Source organism: Vanacampus margaritifer, chromosome 7 (assembly GCF_051991255.1).
Source record: "Vanacampus margaritifer isolate UIUO_Vmar chromosome 7, RoL_Vmar_1.0, whole genome shotgun sequence".
NCBI lineage: Eukaryota > Metazoa > Chordata > Actinopteri > Syngnathiformes > Syngnathidae > Vanacampus > Vanacampus margaritifer.
In genome coordinates this window covers 1,715,634-1,736,620 of record NC_135438.1, presented here as the reverse complement: position 1 = coordinate 1,736,620, position 20,987 = coordinate 1,715,634, and the positions used below count along the sequence as shown (strand labels likewise).

Genomic DNA, 20,987 nt, shown 5'->3' with positions numbered 1-20,987 from the left:
TCTTATGTCACGTGTAGAAGGCTGAAATATCTGATTTCACTCACTAAACACTAACTGTTCTGATTTGCTTTGACCTTGGTGTTATGACGGTTATGTATGTATGCATGTAGTCCATCTAGCTAACTGGCGAGCTCTCTACTAGCTAGCTAGCCATATTGCCTGTCTATCAATCTGTCCAGCCAGCCAGCTATCTTGTCTTTCTGTCTAGCTAGCTTTTTCGTCTGCCTGTCTATCTGTTTCTTAGGCTAGCCCCTTATCATTAGGGCAATTTTGCTGAAAAATCATAAAAAAGGTGCAGCCAAAGTACATTTGAAGCTGTTCTTGAACCATTTGGAGTAGCCTATCAGCATAGTTTTGATTTTTTAAGATTTTTTGCCACCGATGGGACATCCACACGATAAGAGGCTAGCTCTCTTGTCTATCTAGCTAGCTAGCTAGTTTGTTTTTCTGTCGAGCTAGCTTATCAGTCTTGCTAGCTTGCTTGTCTGTCTGTCGGGCTAGCTAACTTGTCTGTCTGTCTGTCGGTTGGTCATACGAGCTAGCTTGTCTGTCTATTGTGCGAGCGAGCTTGTCCGTCTGTCTGTCTTTCGTGCAAGATAGCTTGTTTGTCTGTCGGGCTAACAAAATGCTAGCTTGTCTGTTTGCACTGATCTGAATAAATGACTGGCTAGCCGATAGCCCATACACGCCCGTGCAAGCCGTGAAAGCCCATATACACCCGAAGTCACAGGGCGGCCATATTGCTCCTCCCATCTTGCCAGCAGACTACTGTATAAATTATATGGTATACGTACAGATTAGACATAATCAGCTCGTAGGTAGTTAGTATAAGTCCGGGGGCGGGGTGGTCACCATTTTTTAACAAGTAAAAAAATAAAATAAAAAAAATAACAAGTGGACGGTATGTGCTGCTTTTAAGACACCCTTTTTCTTTTAAAAAATGTAGTAAAATGTCAGAAGTCTTCTTGTTTATGTTTAACAAATTTAAAACATCATAAATCATGCTGTTTCTACGGAGTACTGTCTAAAACGTTATCCAATTTCGATACTGTGAATGTATAGAATCGTATGCCGAGAAACGTTTCTTGGGAGGAGCAATATGGCGGCCTCGCGACTTCAAAAGTCTTGGCCTATCAGCTATCCAGTCATATATTCCGATCAGTGTCTGTCTGTCAGGCTAACTTGTCTGTCTGTTGGGCGAGCGAACTTGGAGGTCTGCCTGTTTCTAATTTTGATCGGTTTTTTTTGTTTGTTTTGTTTTTAAGTAAAAGCACCTCACAGGTGGAAGTGAGTCACAGAAACTAACATTTCCACTTCTGTTTTTCGTTCACCTGGCGTGCGTGTGCGTCTCTTTGTGGACAGAATGCGACAGAGGAGGAAGCGGTGAGTTCTACATCCGAAACAGAGAGAACCATGAGGACTGCTCTTGTTCTTGTTCTCCTCTTGACGTTTTGGCTCGCTTTCACCGCCGCCATTCAAGAGTGTCCCAAACGGCAACACAGCAGTGAGTTGCACATGAATTTGTATTTTGGCCCACACACGTGCATACATCAAAGCATAACTAAGTTTACAACATCGCTGCTAAGATTAGTGTGCCCCCCCCACCCCGCTATACCACAGTGACATCACGCAGTTTAAACATTAACAGTTGGTTAAAGGACAGGGTTTGGCACATTCAATGCACACTACAAGTATTCATCAAAATAAGTGTGTGCGTTTTTGTGTGTGCGTCCTCTCAGACCTGAGCTGCCTCAACGACTACAATCGAACAATGACGTGCGTCTGGAACAACTCGGACATACGTCCGGGCGACGACGTGGCGGCGTGCAGTTTACACGCACGAAGGATCAACACTCGGAAAATGTAAGGACAAAAAAAAAAAAAAAACTGTCTCCCATTCGAAGGAACATCAAGTTGTGATGCTGCATTGGGGCGTTTCGTATTTTTGTACTTAATACAGAGCAACCATTTGATCATAACAGGAATCATTTTTGGGTGAGACAAGTTGCGGCAGCCCTGACTTGAAACGAAATATTGCTTCTGAGCTATTTGAAAAGCAGGCGTGTTGATTTCATGTCATTGATGGAATTTGTGCTGCTGCTCAATGAACTTGTGGCCCAACACGGTGACGTGGTGGCCTCGCCGTTGATGTCGGACCCTGCGTGAGTGGGTTGGCTGAAACAGCGAGGGCGGACGTTTCTGATTAGGGTTTGCAGCCAATGATGGGGTTTACAATTTGAAAAAAAAAAAAGTAGCCAGAACCATGAAATACATGAGAGAAAATTCTGATTATTTGTAAATTGAGTATTTATTGGTCCTTTTGAACAAACAACATTATTATTTTTTTTTTAATCAATGTCCACATAACTTTTGATTTGTGTCATATTTGATACATCCGGTCACAATGCTTTAAATTTGTACTTTTTTTTTTTTTTGTCAAACGTTAGTATTTACGACGGCGTATAAATATATATAATTTTTAGAGGGTGGGGGCAGTATTCCGAGAGAAAAAACTTGCAAGTTTGCCACTTTATAAAGTGGCAAATTTGCAAGAAAAAAACTCATTAATTTGCAAGTTTATAAAGTGGCAAATTTGCGACTATACAAAGTGGCTGATTTGCGAGAAAAAAACTCGGAAACTTACGATACATACACAGTGTAGTTTAGTCTAACGTGAGGACTCATTGGTGGTTAATGGGACACTGTTTGTGAAATGAAAAGACAGGACGGAGACGGATTCTTTATTCATTTTAAACTTTACTCGTCATTCACCGCAGCTAGAGCGACAACACTTCCTGATCAGCTGACTACCGCTAACCAATCAGAAGTTAGCATACTTTAGGTCAATGCAAGTGAATGACGGAGAGCAGCAGATTCCACACATCAACTTGGACAAAAAAAAAGGATGAATGTGTAAATAATAATTCTGGAAACATAAATGTGCAAGTAAATATACATTCGGGTGAAGGTTTCTAAGTAGGATTTGGAAATGTAGCGTTTCAAATGAGTGTTTAAACCAAGCCAGCGTTTGGATTTCAAGCCCAAAAAAATGAAAGGTGCTTTCAATGTTGTGATTCCAGTTGGCGTGCCTACAAGTCTTGGTGTCTCCTTCGGCCGCTGGACGTGAGGACGCCGTCCTCGCTGCAGACGTGCTCGCTCATCTTTGGAAAAGACGCCATTGTGAGTCCTGACGCCGTTTCACACACGCCGGCGTACGCGGTGGCCAAAATACACACGCGCTCTACCTGTGGTACGCGTGTGTGTGTGTGTGTGTGTGTTGTAATTATCCTCTGACCTAAGTAAAAAAAAAAAAGATTTTTTTGTGTGACACCATCTTGTGGCATCATGGTGCAAAGGTGGCTTCATTTAGACAGAAGTAGCACTTTGGCACCATCTTGATGCCAGGGAACTACATTGAAATGAGTGGAGAGGCGTCAGTTCAAAAAAGATAGTGATTTGGTGTCATCATGTGGCAACTTTGTTGGAAATAGTTTGAAATGAGTTGCGTGGCTTCAAGTAGTGCTTTGGCGCCATCTTCTGTCGTCTTGTTGCAAAAAAAGCTATATTGAAGTGAATTAAGGAGCTTTATTTAGACTAAAGTACTTTGGCACCACCTTGTGGCATGTGGGTGCCAAAGAATGATGTGGAACAGAGTTCAGCAGCTTTATTTAAACAGAAGTAGTACTTTGGCACCATCTGGTGGCAACTTGGTTCCAAGAACATTTTTTGAAGTGAGTCAAGGAGGTTTATTTTGACAAAGTTTTATAGGCATTTATAACTCTTTTCGGGCGTGAGTGCCAATTACTGGTTGATTTTCAATAGGGCACCGTCCCAATCCTTCACAAATAGTGGGGGAACTGTTTCCAAAATTAGGGAGTTAAAAAAAAAGTTTTGAGAAAAAAAAGAATACTCCAGTAGAGTACATAAGAATCCAAGTCGTATCGTTTTGAAAGTATTTCCACTTGGTGACTTTCCATCACTTTGCTTGTGCTCAGTTTCAGTCAGACCACGAGCTGAACGTCTTCATCAACTGCTCTGACGTGAAGATGCTTTCCTACAAACCGGCCTGTCACGGTGAGTACGGTGCTGACGCCGCGGCCCGTCTAGGCAGCAAGTAGTTTGGCCTTCATTCCTTCGTTTGACAAATAGCCATCATCTCTCCACTAATTACAGAAGTTGCCATGACATCAAATAATGATCAAATCCCACATGACTGAACAAATTAGTCAACAGCTGTTAGCGAAACGGGTATGGTGCCCAAGGCTAATCATTTCATTATCCAAGGGGAATGTACCTCCATGCACTTTACACCACTCCGTGTTGTATGTACGAATGCCATGTGATCTGATTTGTTGTTATTTTGTTGAAACCGTCAAGTCAGACATTTTCTGCAGCCCGTTAAGGCAGCAAAGAAAAGGTTAAAGGTGAATGTCACTCCCTCTCTGTTGCAGCTCCATACACTCCTATATACTGGACATATGTTACTATCTCCCTGTCTAAGTTGCCCTTCTCCTGCAGCCCGTTTAGCCTGCTCAATTCACTTTGTGTGTGTGCATGTGTGTGCATTTGAAGTGAAATTACCTCCTCCAGGGAAGCCTCAAATCAACCAGACCACCGTTTCCTGGGCGGTCGCCAAGCAGCATTTCATGTCGCTGTACAACTTCCAGCTGGAGTGGAAGCTGGCGGACGAGCCCTGGAATGTGTGTAACGCACACGCCGTGTCCAAATACGCAACATGACGTTAACGGCGATGTACTGTATTTATTTTTTTTCCCACAATTTAATTTTAGTTGCTATTTTATTTAATTCTAATTTGTTGCACAGTGGACCCCCACTATTGCACATTAGCGAAAATCTAAAAATAATCCATGCGTTCTTATACTTGCCGTGAAAAAATACAAATGGAAAAAACTGAATAGGTGAAGAATTGGGTAAAATAATAATAATAATCAAGTAGCCTAAGCAGAGGATTGTGTTATTCAGTAAAAATAAGGTTGAATAAAATCAGGTGTGAAAATTCAATAAGTAGGGATTTTGTGAACAATGGAGGACATTTCTCCCTCAAAATCTGCCAACAGGTCAATTCAATTAGATTTTTTTTTTATGCCGATTTCAATATTTGGCAGAGTAAAATTCCGAGAACCAGCCGATTAATTAAAAAAAAACATAACTAAAATATAACTTTCTTTTTGGTCCCTTAATGCTTAAAACAATAAAGATATGAATTACATGCATAATAGATGACCTTTTGTTGTATTTGTTTTACTTTATAACAAAGACAAAAAATTGACGATTTTAAATCTATTTTATTCAGTTTTATTTATTTTGTTTGTTTGTTGTTGTTTTTTTGGGGGGCGGGGGATGTCATTATCTTTGTTTTATGCTGTATTGTTGTGATGTGAAAAAGAAACAAAAAATCTACAAAATCCGCACAAATTTTCAAAGCTCTAATATTGGCGGATTATATCGCCCAGCCGATTAATCACTAGGGATCTAGTAATATTACTATTTTTTTGAAGAAAAATACAACTTTATTCTTAGACTATTCTATCTATTTCCTTGTGTAAAATATGAGCTTATTAAAACAATACAAATGAAATCTCATAAAATATATAAATTTTTGAGAAACTAAACAATTCTTGTAATATTCTGCCTTTTTTAAAAAAGTCAATTTTTCACAATATTCTGAACTGTTTGTTTACAAGCAAGTAAAACCTTTACCTCCACCAGGGGGCGTCAGTGCACAGAGAGACGGCATTGAGTCATAATGCGTCGAGCCGGTCTGAGCTGAGTCTGGACCAGCTGACGCGAGGCGCGGTGTACGAGGCGCGCGTTCGGGTGAAGACCTCGAAGGACGATGAGGTGGAGTCGGTGTGGAGCGACTGGAGCGCCGCCGCACGCTGGACGACCGATGTCGGGGAGGCCGCAGCGCCACCTGCTGGTAGGTTGCAGTTCCACACATTTCAAGTCAGCCTAGGATCCAGATTTCTCAACCGAGATAAGAAGTGAATCCATTTTGAAATTCAGATTCAGATTCTGATTCAGGGTTTTAAAGTTGTGGTTAAAAAAAAAAAGAAAGATTAAGGTTTCAAGCCAGAGTTAAATTGTGAAATGATTGTTTCCTGGCAAGGTAAGGTTTTCAAACAAGGGTTAGTATTTTGAGCCAGGGTTAAACACAGTAGGATTTGAAGCCAAAGTGAGGATTTCAAATTAGGGTTTCAAGCCTGTGTTGGGGTTTCAAGAGAGGGATAGGGTTTCAACAATGGGGAAGGATTCAAGTTAGAATTTAAAATGAGGCTTTCAAGCCTGGATTAAGGTTTCAAATTGGGGTTTGAAGTCTAGGTTAGGGTTTTAACATCAGTGAAGGTTTCAAGTTCGAATTTCAAATGAGGGCTTCAAGTCTGAATTTAGAGTTTCAACAAGTTTAGGTTTTTCAAATAAGTGTGCCAAGTAGAGGTTAGGGTTTCAAACTGGGGGGTTTGAAGCCAGGGTTACTGTGTCAAACAAGGGTTCAAGCTTGATTTAAGGGTTTCAAATTAGGGTTCAAACAAAGGTTAGGGTTTAAAAATAGGATTTCATGTGAGAGTTAGGGTTTTAAGACCTGTTTAGGGTGTTAAATTACGATTTCAAACTAGGGTTTGAGAAATGAACCAGAAACGAGGTTTTAAGGTTTTCAAGCTCAAGCCAGGGTTCTGGTTCGGAACAATTGGTGGGTTTTAAAATTGTGATTTCAGGCAAGGGTCAGATCCCAAACTTGTCTTGTCTTTGCCAGACTCCCTGTGGTTGGTTTTGGGCATGACGCTCTCAGGAACCGCCCTTGCCGTCTTCCTGGCTCTTCTGGTCTTTAGGACAGACAAGACCAACTGGTAAGCACAAGTGCCAGTGCCAGCCATCCTGTAAATACTTCCAGAGCAAAACATTTCGTGTCATTTTGTGTTTTTAGGTTTTATGTCTTCAAGAAGATTCGAGGTCCACTGCTCCCAGACCCGGGAAAATCCTTCCTGCAGAATGTAGGTTTGCCAGAGCGAGAACCAACTGCCACATGGCTCCTCCCGACCATTTAGCCAAGATGACCCGCTTCCCCGATGGTGCACTTGGTGTGACTTTGGTGAAATCATCGGGGTTCAGTTCTTACTCAGGGACAGTAAACGTGCGAGTGAACGGTTGTCTGTCGCCACAAAATATGCGCCCTGCAAATGACTGACGACCAGTCCAGGGTTAGTCTTGTTCTTAGGATCCAGGACAAGGCTACAACTGAGGATCCAGGACAAGACTACACCGTGGATTGACGACCAGTCCGGGGTTAGACTTATCCTGAGAGTCCAGGACAAGACTACACCTTGAAAATCCAGGACAAGACTACAACTGAGGATCCAGGACAAGACTTCATCGTGGACTGACGACCAGTCCGGGGTTAGTCTTGTCCTTAAGATCCAGGACAAGGCTACACCTTGAAGATCCAGGACAAGACTACAACTGAGGATCCAGGACAAGACTACACCGTGGATTGACGACCAGTCCGGGGTTAGACTTATCCTGAGAGTCCAGGACAAGACTACACCTTGAAGATCCAGGACAAGACTACAACTGAGGAACCAGGACAAGACTACACCGTGTACTGATGACCAGTACAAGGTTAGTCTTGTCTTTAGGATCCAGGACAAGGCTACACCTTGAAGATCCAGGACAAGACTACAACTGAGGATCCAGGACAAGACTACACCGTGTACTGACGACCAGTCCGGGGTTATCCTGAGAGTCCAGGACAAGACTACATTTTGAAGATCCAGGATAAGGCTACACCTTGAAGATCCGGGACAAGACTACATCTTGAAGATCTAGGACAAGACTAAACCGTGGACTGGTTTCCGGTCAGATGCAGGGAACATCCAGAGAAAGACAACCATTCACTCTCACAATCGCATCATCACTGAGTGGGAAGTGGAAACTGAACCCAAGATGCGTCCACCCAAGTTAGCACGTACAGCACACAATGAGGGACCTTAGACATAATCCAGAACCTAAATCAAAACAAAAGTACACTCACCTTCTGAACTTCTGCTCTTCTCCAGAAGTGGGCAAGTTCTCCTTTCACCAGCGAATCCTTGCAGTCCTTCCTGCAGCCTGTGGAAATCCTCACGGTGATGTCTGTGGGTCGTGTGGATCCTGAAGACTCGAGAAGTCCCGGAGACCGTTGGTACCCTGGAGGCACCAGTGACCACAAAGCCCTCCTGGAGATGATGATGAGGACCACCACAGTCGACTTCTTCCCCCCCAGGAGCTCCCAACCGTGGCCTGCTCCTGTGACCTTCCTCACCTCGGGCAACCTGAAGCCGTGCGCCCCCGACTCCCACTACGGCCACGTGGGGGGTCTCGCAGACCAGGATGGGGAGATGAAGGATGCTCGGAACCTCCCCCTGGAACTTCTTGGCAAGTTCTCCCAGAGCGAGGCCATGCCGGTTATTTCAGACTATGAGAAGAATGAGAAGCTCCCGAGTGAGCATTCAGGACAAGATGAAGAGTCAGGAGGTCATGGCGGAGGTCAAGGACCATCTCCCTTTGAAGGAACTTTCACGAAAGGCTCCATTCAGGTGAGTTTGGACTACGAATGCATCGGGTCAAACCATGACGACGGCCCCGAGCTCCCCAGCGCAGATTCTGGCATCGGGGGTGTGAGCGAGGAGCACGGAAGCCCCGAGGAAAGCTCGGAGGACGGAGCGAAGACCTGTCCTCCTGGTCTTCCTGTGTGCGGTTCTCCTTTGAGCTTCCACAGTCCAACTCTGGAGAATCTGCAAGCTCTCATGCTGGACTCCAGAGACTTCACACGTGGAGCAGTAAACCCCCCCGAGATGATGCCGTTCATTTCGGACTACGAGTAGAACCAGCAGCTCCAAGAGTGAACTTTCAGGAGAAGTTGAAGCGAAAGGAGGTAAACACGGAAATGAAGGACAATCTTCCATGAAAGGCTTCATTTGGACAACTTTGGACTATCAAGCTCCCTAGCACCGATTGGGACATCGGATGAGGAGCACGGAGGCCCCGAGGAGAGCTTGGACGAAGTGGAAGAGAAGACATCCTCCGTCCTCCTTCGTCCTCCTGGGTGTGATTCTCCTTTGGACTTCCGCAGTCCAACTCTGGACGCTCTCCAAGCTCTCATGCTGGACGCCACCGACTTCACATGTGGATCAGTAGAAAACCCTCCGGGATGTGGATCACGTCACAGACTGATGGTCTTGCACCCCCCATTGAGTTGGCGCACCTCCTGATCCCGCATGTACACGAGCTATGAAGTCCCAAAATAAACTATTTAAATTAAACTTATTTAACTTTTTAAGTTGCACACTCACTTCAACATCCCAAATGAGATGAGCGCACCACCCTCTACCTTGCACCCCCCCCCCCCCTAAATGAAAGTGACAAAAATTAACTTATTTGAGTTGAACATGAATTTGTGAACAGTTTCCTGCAGTTTTTCCTGAACTTTTTTAATCCATGCATAATCTTCAGCATCCCAATTTTAGCTGGCGCACCCCCTTTCCTATTGCACAAACCCTTCAAAAGTTAAAGTCCAAAAAGGCTAATTTTCTTCATACATGTAATTGAATTAACCTTTTAAAGTCAAGCACTCACTTCACCATCCCCAATGAGATGGCGCACCACCCTGTATCTCAAAAGCACTTTTTTAATTCAAATGTCTTTTTTTGTGTGTTGCTTAAATCAGTTGTATATAAACCTCTGACGCCACACACTCCTTCAACATCTATATTCATTTGGCACACTTCCTCTTCGACTCACACACACACCCCCTAAAAATAAAAATAAAAGATTTTTTTTCAAGTTATAAAAAATCATTTTATACAGTTAAAAGAAAAAGTTATATCATTTAGACAAGATTTACACTCACTTCACCATCCCAAATGAGATGGCGCACCACACACTACCATGCAAATACTCCCAAATAAGTCCAGAAAAAGCATTTTGTTTTAGTTCAAATGTTGTTGTTTTTTTGTAGTTTAAAGCAATTTTACCCAAACAATAATATGGTGCACCCCCTCTACTAAACTTACCCCCTAAATGAAAGTCCCCCCCAAAAAATTTGTTTGTGTTAAACTTTAATTTGTATACAATTTGTAATAGTCTTTCCTGTGCTTTTTAAGTGATGCAGCCCATTGACTTTAAAATGGCGCACCCGATCTCCCATGCACACCCTTAAAAAAAAGTCCCCAAAAAAGCTAGCCTTAAAACTCAAACGTATTCAGGTCACTTTTTTAAATAAAGCACTCACTTCAACATCCCAAATGAGAAATGCGCACCACCCGCAACCCAGTAATCACCCCCCCCCCCAAAAAAGTCCAGAAAAAAACTTAATTTTTAAAGTTCAAATTTCTTTTTTGTTCTTTTTTTTTGGTAGCGTAAAGCAATTGTATCCAAACCATTGAAAAAATCTAACTGAAAATGTCATCTGATATGACGCACCCCCTCTACCAAACGCACCCCATCCAAATGTACCAAACAGCAATTTACTTGAGTTAAAGATGAATTTGTATACAGTTTCTAGTAGTCTTTCCTGGACTTTTGAAGTCACGCGGCCCATTGAACATCCCCACGTCGAACGGCGCACCCTCTGAATCCCCCGACACCCAAGTGGAAGTCCATCAATCAACAAAAGGACATTTCTAGAGGAAGGGCTTGTCTTCAACCTCGAACCTTGTGCCAGTCAAAGATGATTTAAGTGAACTGACAAAGAAGCGTTAACATGTTGAACAACTTCCGGGTGTGATTGTTGATTTTTGTTTTTTGTTTTTTAATTCCCGCCCCTGACATTCCACATCGTGCTGTTGGTGCTTCATCAGTTGTTTGGGTTTTGTGTCAGCCTGCAGATGTTTTTAATGAAGTCAATGAAAGTGAAGACAAGTGATATTTTCCACAGAAGCTGGTGCGGGGGAAAAAAAATAGGCCAAGACAAGACAGTGTTTTGCTAAGTAAAGATTTATTTTGGACTGTGGAAACACTTGCGCTTATGCAACATTCATGCCCACGTGCACAAAAAGTGCACCAACACAACGATTTCACAAAAAAACCAATGATTGCTAACTACCTATTTTTGCTTTGGTGAAAATGAACTACTAAATATTTTAACTTACATGATTGGTCATATTTTACAAGTTGTCTTTTTCTTAGAAAACCAAACTAATTTACAACTTTCATATTTTTCCTTTTTTTTTCCACAAAGAAAAAAAATACAGTACAACACATTTTGAGAAAATTATTCTTATTTGACTCTATTGGAGAAAAACCTCTTTTGCTCCATAGTTCCCCTTTGCTGCCGTCCTGCCTTGTGGGTTTGGCGGTCAGACTGGGAGGAGGCTTTGAGAGTCCGTCAGGAAGTGGACAAGCAGCAAAACCATAACAAGAAGGAAGAAAAAACAGTTTGCCTTCTTTGCACGGCTTAGTTTAAACAATACAGACCAAAAAAAAACAACAGCCGCGCCACCGTGCAAGCAGAAAGTGAACTACTAATTTATTTATTTATTGAACTCGCACCCAAATCTAATGAGCACGTTCCGAATTGGGGGAATCGGTTTATTGTGTTTCCCCCCAAAAAATGCTTTAAAAGTGCAATAAATGAAAAATCCAATTTGATCAAAAATACTAAAAGGGCTACACTTACAGTATTGGTGAAAGATGGCCGTCATGTGCATCAATCGCTAATGCTAAATGCTATCTTGGTTGGCAGCACAGTGCTAAACAATGCAATGCACTCACCGTTATCCAGCCTTTTTTGCTCGTTCCCGACAGCTACCGGAAGCCGGCTGTGCCATTAGAGCTGCCAAAATTGATCGATTAATCGACAAGTCATTCATTATCAAATTAAACGACAACTACTTTAATAATCGAGTAATCGTTTGGAACCTTTTTTTTTTTTTTTTTTTTTAATTGTCCAAATCACTGGAGCTGTTCGCAGCCGATTGTGAAGCGGTCGGAATGAGGTTAAGCGCCTCCAAATCCGAGACCATGGTCCTGAGTCGGAAAAGGGCGGCGTGCTCTCTGCGGGTCGGGGATGATATCCTGCCCCAAGTGGAGGAGTTCAAGCATCTTGGGGTCTCGTTCACGAAGTGAGGGCAGCAGGGAGCGGGAGATCGACAGGCGAATCGGTGCGGGCTCTGTATCAGTCTGTTGTGGTGAAGAAGGAGCTGAGCTGAAAGGCGAAGCTCTCGATTTCCTGGTCGGTCTGCGTTCCTACCCTCACCTTTGGTCACAGCTGTGGGTCGCGATTGATCGGGTACAAGCGGCCGAAATGAGTTTCCTCCGAGGGTGTCCGGGCTCTCCCTTAGAGATCGGGTGAGAAGCTCGGCCATCCGGGAGGGACTCGGGGTCGAGCCGCTGCTCCTCCGCGTTGAGAGGAACCAGTTGAGGTGGTTCGGGCATCAAGTTCGGACGCCTCCCTGGAGAGGCGTTCCGGGGCATGTCCCACTGGCGAGAGGCCCCGAGGACGACCTAGGACACACTGGGGAGACGATGTCTCTTGGCTGGCCTGGGAACGCCTTAGAATCCCGTCAGAGGAGCTGGTTGAAGTGGCTGGGGAGAGGCAAGTCTGGGCTTCCCCCCACGACCCGACCCCGAATAAGTGGTAGATGATGGCTGGATGGATGGATGGAGTTTGCAAGTCTTATGAATGGAGGAGTGAGAATGACGGATGGAGGGAGGGAATGAAGGGAGTGTGGGAGAGCCTCTGTAGTGAGTGTGTGTGCGTGTGTGTGTGTGCGTGTGTGCGCGGAGGACAAAGAGGCTGAAACTTTCTCCTCAGTCGTTCCTCCTCGTAGCGCAGCAGCAGAACACCCTTTTTTTCCCTCTTCTTCCTCTTTGTCATATTTTTCTTCTTGTGGTGAAAGGTAAGACAACCCCCCCTCCCCCCCACCCCTCCACCCCCCGGGAAAAACATTTTCTCGCGCGTGCATGTACATGTAGTCTTATCGTCCACTTCCCGCTCCGGAGCGCGGGGGTGTTTGCTCTCGCGTGCATACGTGGCCAAAGTGATGTGCGTTGAGTTGGGGTGCGGATGTTGTGAAAGCGGGCGCTGACGTCACGGGCGTGCACGTGAAGGATTTGATGAAACGGCCTGGCAAAAGTGAACATCTGAAATGCGATTTCATTCGTTTGCTTTTCAAATACTGACAAAACGAGAATGAGTAAAAAAAAAAAAGAATTGTCGAATAAAATAGCACATATTGTGTTTCTAAAAATGTGCGTCTACTTTGTTGTAGGTCGACTGATGTATTATGTGGAGAATTTAAAATGGACAAACTCATTGTGATCTATTTTGCAATCCAGCAGAAACGCAAGTGGAAAGACAAACGGGTGAACATGTGATATTTGAGTTTTTTATTTTTTTATAAATTTGCACCCCCCCAAAAAATTTTTTTTTAATTAATTAATTCATTTTTATTTTATTTTATTTTATTTATTTTTTTTTTTTTATAGATATATACTACGTTTATGTTTTTATTTATTTTTATTTTTTTTACTACTACACAAAATCAACAAACATTTATTTTTTTTGTCAGAAGCAGCAATGAGCCCGTTTTGGAATATGGCTGTAACATTAGAACATGTGGAAAAAGTTTTTTTTTTAAAAAAGTGTTGTTATATGAGTTAGTTAGTTTGTTTTTTAATTAATTAAATATCTTTACCCCCTTTTAACTTTATAGGCCATTGTGTGCTAAATTATATTAGCTTTTTTCCCCCCCATTTTGTCGTCTGTGGCTCCGAGTGTCGAGACGGTCGTTCAGTCACCAGAAGGTCGGCTGTTCGATCCCGGCTCTCCCCGAGTCATGTGTCGCCGTGCCCTTGGGCAAGGCCCTCGACACGCATTGCCTCCAGTGCTACTCACGCCGGTGCACGGGAGGTGCGAATGTTTGGTGGCGGTGGGAGGGGCCGTAGGCGCACGCTGGCAGCCGCGCTTCCGTCAGCCGCGCTTCCGTCAGCCTGCCCCAGGGGCAGCTGTGGCTACTTTAGTAGTTCAGTGTCTAGAAAAAGAGCGATATAAATCCGAGGCATTATTATTATTTTAACATAATTTTTGGGAAAACTATATATTTTTGAAATATACAAAAATGAATACAATAAAATAAGCTGTGCAAAGACAGCAGCAATACTAATGATTACATTGTGATTTTTAATTTTTTTTTATTTTGAATAAATGTGAAAAGAAAAACTCAAACTGATTGTCTCCCATTGACCACTGATGTTGCTTATACAAAGTGGACTTTTGGCTGCCGGATGATCCAAATCTTGTTTATTTACGCATAGCAGCACAATCAACTCCATTCTTGACCGGCATCCAAATTGGAAGCGCATAGTTTGGATGTTTGGATGTTATCTGCAGCGCACGGAAAGCCCAACACAGCTGACGTCATTTGTCACCATTTCACTGTCACTTTTTCCATTTACTTTTCACTTTTTTATATACTTTGACATTTACAAAAATACTTTTGGGTTCGTTGTCGAACTCAGCTGGCTTTGATGTTGAGGCGACGTCGTGTGTTTGTGCGTGTGCGTGTGCGTCATATAATTGGTGTTGCCGTAGTGCGCGTGTGCATTGACTTCCTGTAGGTGTCCCGATACTTTTGAAAACATGTGCATTCACTTTAAATGGAGCACAGAGAAGAGTGCTTTTAACATATGGTTTGTGTTACGTAACCTCAAGGACACGAACGGACGGGGGGTGGGGGGGGAGGTTAATGGGGGGCGGAACAACCAAAGCCACTTTATATATAGCGTTCAAAAGGAAGTCGGGGGCTAGGGAAGTTTTTCTTTTCTTTTAGTGTGTGTGTTCGCTTGTGCGAGTGCTGTTCGTGTGTGTGTGTCATCAGATGTACAGTACAGTAAAGATGTGTCGTTTCAAAACTTGTGCCTGCCACATGAACTCGCTTCTTATGTAAGGTGGGATGTGCAGTACATGCAGACCTGGACAAGAACAGGTGGAAACAAAAACCGAACCAGTAGGCGTGACATAAAAATAAAAATAAAAACCTGAACTAATCAACAGAAAGTCAAAAGAAAAAAAAAACAAGGAGAGCAATGATGATGACATGTCAAATCGGTAAAATTATCGAATGAACAATACTGAGCTCTCCAGGGGAAAAAAAACAGAAAGTCCACAACAGAGTGGGTGTCATGGATGCTGGTTTCGGGTTCCACACAACGGCACCGGTCTGGTGGGCTTCCGGGACTTCGCACAAGAGTTTTTACTGCGATGCCGGACCCGACGGCACTGCAGGGATCAGGCATGGCGGGTTTAGTTCACGGCCGTAGCAGGAACAGGGTCAGGCGGCGGTCGCAGGAACAGGGGTCTGCAGCTGCAGTGACACAGATACGGAACGGGGAACCTGGAGCTGCTCCAGAGCGGGAACTGGATCTTAAGAGTTGCCGCGGAGCAAGAACGGCAACCTGGAGGTGCCGCAGAATCGGAATTGCGTCTCGATTTGCCTCTTCGGTCTGCCGCCGCAGACGTTGGGGAGTTCAAGAAGCAGGAGGAGCAGAGAGTGTCCGGGAAAAAAAAATGGCTGCCACCGCATGAGGTGAAGAAACTGGCTGAAGAAACATACAGAAGGCTTTGATGCAGTCTCTCAACTGCAGTGAACGGTTGAAGAAATTGTAGTTATTACAAAACCGGCCTGCAGGTGGCAGCAGAGTATAAGAGATCAACCAGGTCCACGTTGCAAACAAGTTGTATTCCCCACAGTTTAAAACAGATTTGTGAATTATGATGAAACTTAGCCACATTCTAATGCTTATTTCTGCAAAATGGAAATAGATAGAAATGAGACTCTAATCTTTCTTTTGGTAGATTCCATGTTTTTATAGCAATAGAACACAATATTCTGTGGGCCTTGCAAAATCAGTCCAAATCCAGTAAAACACCGGGAGCGAAGGGGGTTGCTTCAGTGAAAATGGCTGCAAATGAATGCCTGTTAGCTGCTTGACCAAACCATGAAACAAAAAACCCTGCCACAGTTTGGCTTTAGCCCCAGGTGCTAGCTAGCTAGCTCCCTAGCTAGCTCCCATGGTGCTCGTTTACCTACTAGGGCGCTAGCTAGCTAGCTAGTCAGCATCAGGGGCAAAAGCCAAACTGTGGCAGGGTTTTTACTTCCTGGACCTGGATTTGCCACCTCTGACCACAGCAGTGCATAGAAGAGCCAAACTGAAACAAAACGACTAGATCGATATTATAGTGCCACTTTCGATCCGATATCATTACTGACTAATATCGATATTTGGATCGTTCCGCCCACCACTAGTGTGAGTAACTCGGACAACTGAAGGACATTGGTGAAAATTATGGAGAGAAAAAAGACGTCCAAAACGGTGTTCTGGCTGAAAGCGGTGTCAGGTTGCGGAATGTGTTATCGAATTTGCAGGAATCCTGATTCCGCTTGTGTCTGCTTCATCTCAGGTGCACTCTTCCACGATGCCATCCGGCTTAACCTTCCTGTTCCTGTTCCTGCTGCCGCTGGCTCGCTGCCTTCCTTCGCCGTCGCGACCGCCGTCGCGCTACTGCCGCCGTTGCTGCGACCACTTAGATCCTCACGCCTTAGGCTCCGCCCCCAACTACCGCCTCCCCGAGGTCCGCACCGTGGTCAACATGACCATCCTCAAAGGTAATCGGCGTACCTCGTCGTATGGGTCAAAGGTCAGGAGTTACGGTGGTGGGTTTCACAGACTGGCGCCCGGCGGTTCTGCTGAGATGCTGATCCAGATTTGACTGGTTTTCGTGCTGTGTTTAGTCCGAGCTGGGTGAAGTCAAAGTCGAAATGGGCGTCGCAATCAATCACAACTGTAACAAAACATTTTAACCCTGGAGAACCCACGGGGTCAAATTTGACCCCTATAAATGCTGCTACTCAAATAACAAAGACCTTTTTTTTTTTTTTTTTACAAATTTAACTTCAAAAGTCCAGAGTGCCACTTCTGACCCCTGTATGGGGCCATCTAGTGGATGAATATTGCACTTACATGAGCCAGAGTGGTGAGAGCTAGTTAAAAAAAAAAAAAGGGTTAACATTGAAAAAACATATATTTTGGTGTTCAGTGAACTTATAGCAGTCATTTAATGTATAATTCATAATTTTCCAAAGAAGAAAAGGCTTCTTGGGTTCTCCAGGGTTAAAGAGATGAACTACTGGTTGAAAACGTCCATAGCAGTCATAGAGACTCCCACCAAAGGCGCATTCCCGGCGGTTGATCCAGAACAGCAATCAGTTTGACAAGAGGCAGAAATATGAGTGGAGACGAGGATTAGGACTTACAAGCGGCTCAACGCCGTCCAACATCCTGACAGGCGCAGGATCTTTTCATAAGAACCTTTCGTCAGAACAGAACCTGTGGTCCAAATCGCGTGAGCGTTCACTTCTAACCCGTGTCGAGAGCGGCCACGTTCGCGCTGGCCTCAAAAGCAGTCGGGAACGTCGGGAAGGCCAACTTTTGGATTTGTTGTAAACGCAGACTGAAGCAGAACATTCCGGGCGGCCACAAGCTAACTGGAGCAGACGGATTCCCAGCAGACTTTTACAGAAAAGATGAAGGACGAGCAAGGAGGGAGGGGGCGGGGGGGCGCGGGGGGGGGGGGGGGGGGACTCGAAGCATTAAGGCAACTGCTTTTATCAACATTCCATCCAGGGTGAACATTTTCCGTTAGGAAGCAAGAAACATGAAGCCTAAAATGACTTTCTTTTCCTAACGCTGGTGTTGTGGTTCGGGTCAAGGTTTTATGACTTAGGTTGACCCTACAAACTAACCCAAATCCAACTCAGATCCTGAAACTGACTCGAGAGTTATTGTTTGTGTTTGGATTTATTTTGGGAGGGTGAAATGTTCACCCTGGATGGACTTTACGGAGGGCTAAGGTTTGGTTAACCCCTAAAACGTCAACCCTAAAACCCTCAACCTTCAACCCGATCCTCGGCCCAAAAACACTTAGAATAGAAAAGATGCAGTGACTAAAAATACAAATAATATTATAATTGTGTTTTGTTTTTTTAAGTAAAATAATGGAAATCATTTTCAAAATGATGATGAAAACACGTTAGGAGTAGAATTTATTTATAAAAGATGAATTAAAAAGTAAAATTGGAACAAATACATTGATAACAGCAAAGATATATGTATTACATACATAAAAAGTAAAAAATATAAAATAAGAAAACTGTAAAAATAATAATAATAATTTTAAATGAAAAAGCACAAAAAGATATATATAAAATGGAAAAATAAAAATCAAAAAGCAAACAATAGACAAAAACATAAAAACAAAAAATTTAACTAAACTAAAAAGAAGAAATAAACAAAGTTAAAAAAAATAAAAAAAATGAAAAATGAATTAAAAATGCATTGACAAAAAAATAAGACTTAAACCAACAAAGTAAAAATTATTCAAGCGTAAAACAAATAAGAATAATGCAATAAAAAAAAAGCAAAAACAAGAAAAAAACAGTTGGAAAAAAAGGAAAATTGTGCTAAATAGAAAATACTAATTCAAATCAACAAGAAAAAAATACAAACTAATTTTGAATAGTTTTTAAGTTTAAAAAAAGAACAAAAAAGAAAACTTTGCTTATAAAAAGTAAAAACATTCCATGAAAAATATGTTCCCTAGCATTGACAATTGTGCATATAAAAAAACAAAACCATTTTCCAATTTTGGGCATAATACTGGCTGTCTTGGCCTTGGACTTAATCCTGGTCTTGGTGTCATCTCTTCTCTTGTCCTGCCTTCAAACCACATTGCAATTTGCTGCACCCCGGCAGGCGACAAGGGCGACAAAGGGGACAAAGGCACGCCCGGCAAGCCTGGGGCGGAGGGTCCCTTGGGCGTGCCGGGACCGGCGGGCCCCCAGGGCAGCAAGGGTCAAGCGGGCTCCCCGGGTGACCCCTGCAAGAACCCGCGGGCCGCCTTCTCGGTGGGCCGGCGCAAGTCCCTGCACAGCGTGGACTACTACCAGCCGCTGGTGTTCGACACGGTCTTCGTCAACCTGCACGAGCACTTCAACATGTTCAAGGGCAAGTTCTACTGCTACGTGGCCGGCGTCTACTTCTTCAACCTCAACGTCCACACCTGGAACTTCAAGGAGACCTACGTGCACCTGATGCGCAACCAGGAGCAGCAGGTCATCCTCTACGCGCAGCCCAGCGAGCGCTCCATCATGCAAAGCCAGAGCGTCATGATGGACCTGCAGCCGGGCGACGAGGTTTGGGCTCGCCTGTTCAAGCGCGAGCGCGACAACGCCGTCTACGGGGACGACGTGGACGTTTACATCACCTTCAACGGATACCTGCTGGCCCCCGCCGGACAGTGAGTCACCCCTCGTTGCCATGGCCGCACCGGGAAAACGCAAGCAAACTACAAAATGTGGCAAATAAAACACTTTCTTAAAAAAAAATACAATTAAAAGACCTTTTTTTCCTCAGAAAAATGTGACTGCTTTCTGGGGAAAAAAAAGTAAGATTTTTTTCTTGGTTCCTTTTTTAAAATAAAATACTTGTTTTATTTAAAAAGAATATCTGTTGGATTTTTTTTCATGAAAAAAGTTCTCAAACACAACATTCAAGAAACATTTCTCGAAAAAAAGAAAAAGTGCTGCTTTGCTCCATCATGACCTGCCGACAAGTTGTGATTGATGAAATCGTGAATTCTGCTCTGAACAACAAAATCCTGAGGGAGAATGTTTGACTATCACTTTGTGACGTCAAGATGAAGCACTCTTGGCTTCTGCAGCAGGACAACCAACAGTCCAAAGCACCAAATCAACTCCTCAATGGCTTCCAAAAAGCAAAATGAGGGTTTGGGAGTGGCCTAGTCAAAGTCTGTCATTAAAAAAGGCCAACATTAATTAGTTATTTCATACAGATTATAATGATTTTTCTCTCTCTTAGAAATACTACTTTTTACATTTTCTTTCCTATGCCTTCTTTCTTGAGAGAGTGAGAGAGCGAGAGAGAGAGTTTACAGCACAATAGCGCCTACTGGTGGCACGTCTTCAAACTGCAAGTCAAATAAAATGTCACTCGTGTGTCCCGTTGAAAAAGTCGTTAATCTGACTAGAATATAATTGTTTTTCCCCCCTGAAATATTGTTACAATAATAATGCTATAATATCACTGTCGAAATTTGTTAAATTGCAGGAATTTTTCCCTGACATCCACTTGTTAAATGAATGAATGAAAACAAAAACAGATTTGATCATAGGGCAAGGATTTTTTTATTGGGAAAAAATAAACCAAAAACCCGAAACATTTATGACTTCAGTCACATAAAATGGCAGCTTTTTTGTAAAAAAACAAAACAAAACAAAAACTTTATTCTTGCAAAAATATTGTGTGACTTTTGCATTGGATGGCGTACCTAATGAAGTGGCCACTAAGTGCATCAAGAGCAATCGCAAGTTCAAAGTTCGACATCAAGTCAACAACCACACCGCAATAAAAAGGTGGGTGAAAGTTGGCTGTTTTGTGACTCAAGAGGTGATAATCGCTCCGGATCAGGTGTGGGCAAACTTTTGCCACATTTGATTTGGAAAATCGACACGTGAGCGACATTGTTCGTACATGACTTTCAAAAATATACTTAAAGGAAGTGCAATGAAAACGATGTATCAAGAAAGTTTTCATTGTTTTTTATTTCACGCAATGATTTCGTAACAACATCAACTTCATTTTCATGTTTTGTTTTTTTCTCCAACGCATTGACGGGCTGTTTTTGTTAGCCCGTCAACGGATCTTCTTATTATGTGTTAGCAATAAGCTAGCAGACTTTAAGGAAGTCTCGTGGGTTGCTTAACTACAGGGTGTAAAAAAAATATATACATATATATGTCAAAATTAGTGTGTTAATTTTGATGTATGTATGCATGAATTATTTTTAAAATCTGATAAACCTTCAATAATATCACGTTTTAATGCAAATAAATAAATTAATTGATTCATTAATT

General features: G+C 43.1%; 2 protein-coding genes across 3 annotated transcripts; both read left to right on the top strand.

Annotated features, from left to right (window-relative positions):
• The first annotated feature begins 1,158 nt into the window (after nucleotides 1-1,158).
• LOC144055528 (uncharacterized) lies at nucleotides 1,159-10,769 on the top strand. Its single transcript, XM_077571554.1, has 10 exons — nucleotides 1,159-1,213; nucleotides 1,363-1,504; nucleotides 1,740-1,863; nucleotides 3,081-3,180; nucleotides 3,996-4,074; nucleotides 4,573-4,700; nucleotides 5,731-5,941; nucleotides 6,773-6,866; nucleotides 6,944-7,010; nucleotides 8,073-10,769. The coding sequence occupies exons 2-10, from the start codon at nucleotides 1,414-1,416 to the stop codon at nucleotides 8,877-8,879; spliced, it is 1,701 nt and encodes a 566-aa protein (XP_077427680.1). The 5' UTR covers nucleotides 1,159-1,213; nucleotides 1,363-1,413; the 3' UTR covers nucleotides 8,880-10,769.
• Nucleotides 10,770-10,913: 144 nt separating this feature from the next.
• c1qtnf6b (C1q and TNF related 6b) lies at nucleotides 10,914-19,492 on the top strand. 2 transcript variants are annotated; one of them, XM_077571556.1, is made up of 3 exons: nucleotides 10,914-12,893; nucleotides 16,457-16,661; nucleotides 18,808-19,492. In XM_077571556.1, exons 2-3 carry the CDS (start codon nucleotides 16,472-16,474, stop codon nucleotides 19,353-19,355), a joined length of 738 nt encoding a protein of 245 aa, XP_077427682.1. In that variant the 5' UTR covers nucleotides 10,914-12,893; nucleotides 16,457-16,471; the 3' UTR covers nucleotides 19,356-19,492. The 2 variants fall into 2 exon arrangements, with proteins under 2 accessions (XP_077427682.1, XP_077427683.1); XM_077571557.1 differs by lacking the exon at nucleotides 10,914-12,893 and adding an exon at nucleotides 15,375-15,581.
• The last annotated feature ends 1,495 nt before the right edge of the window (nucleotides 19,493-20,987 follow it).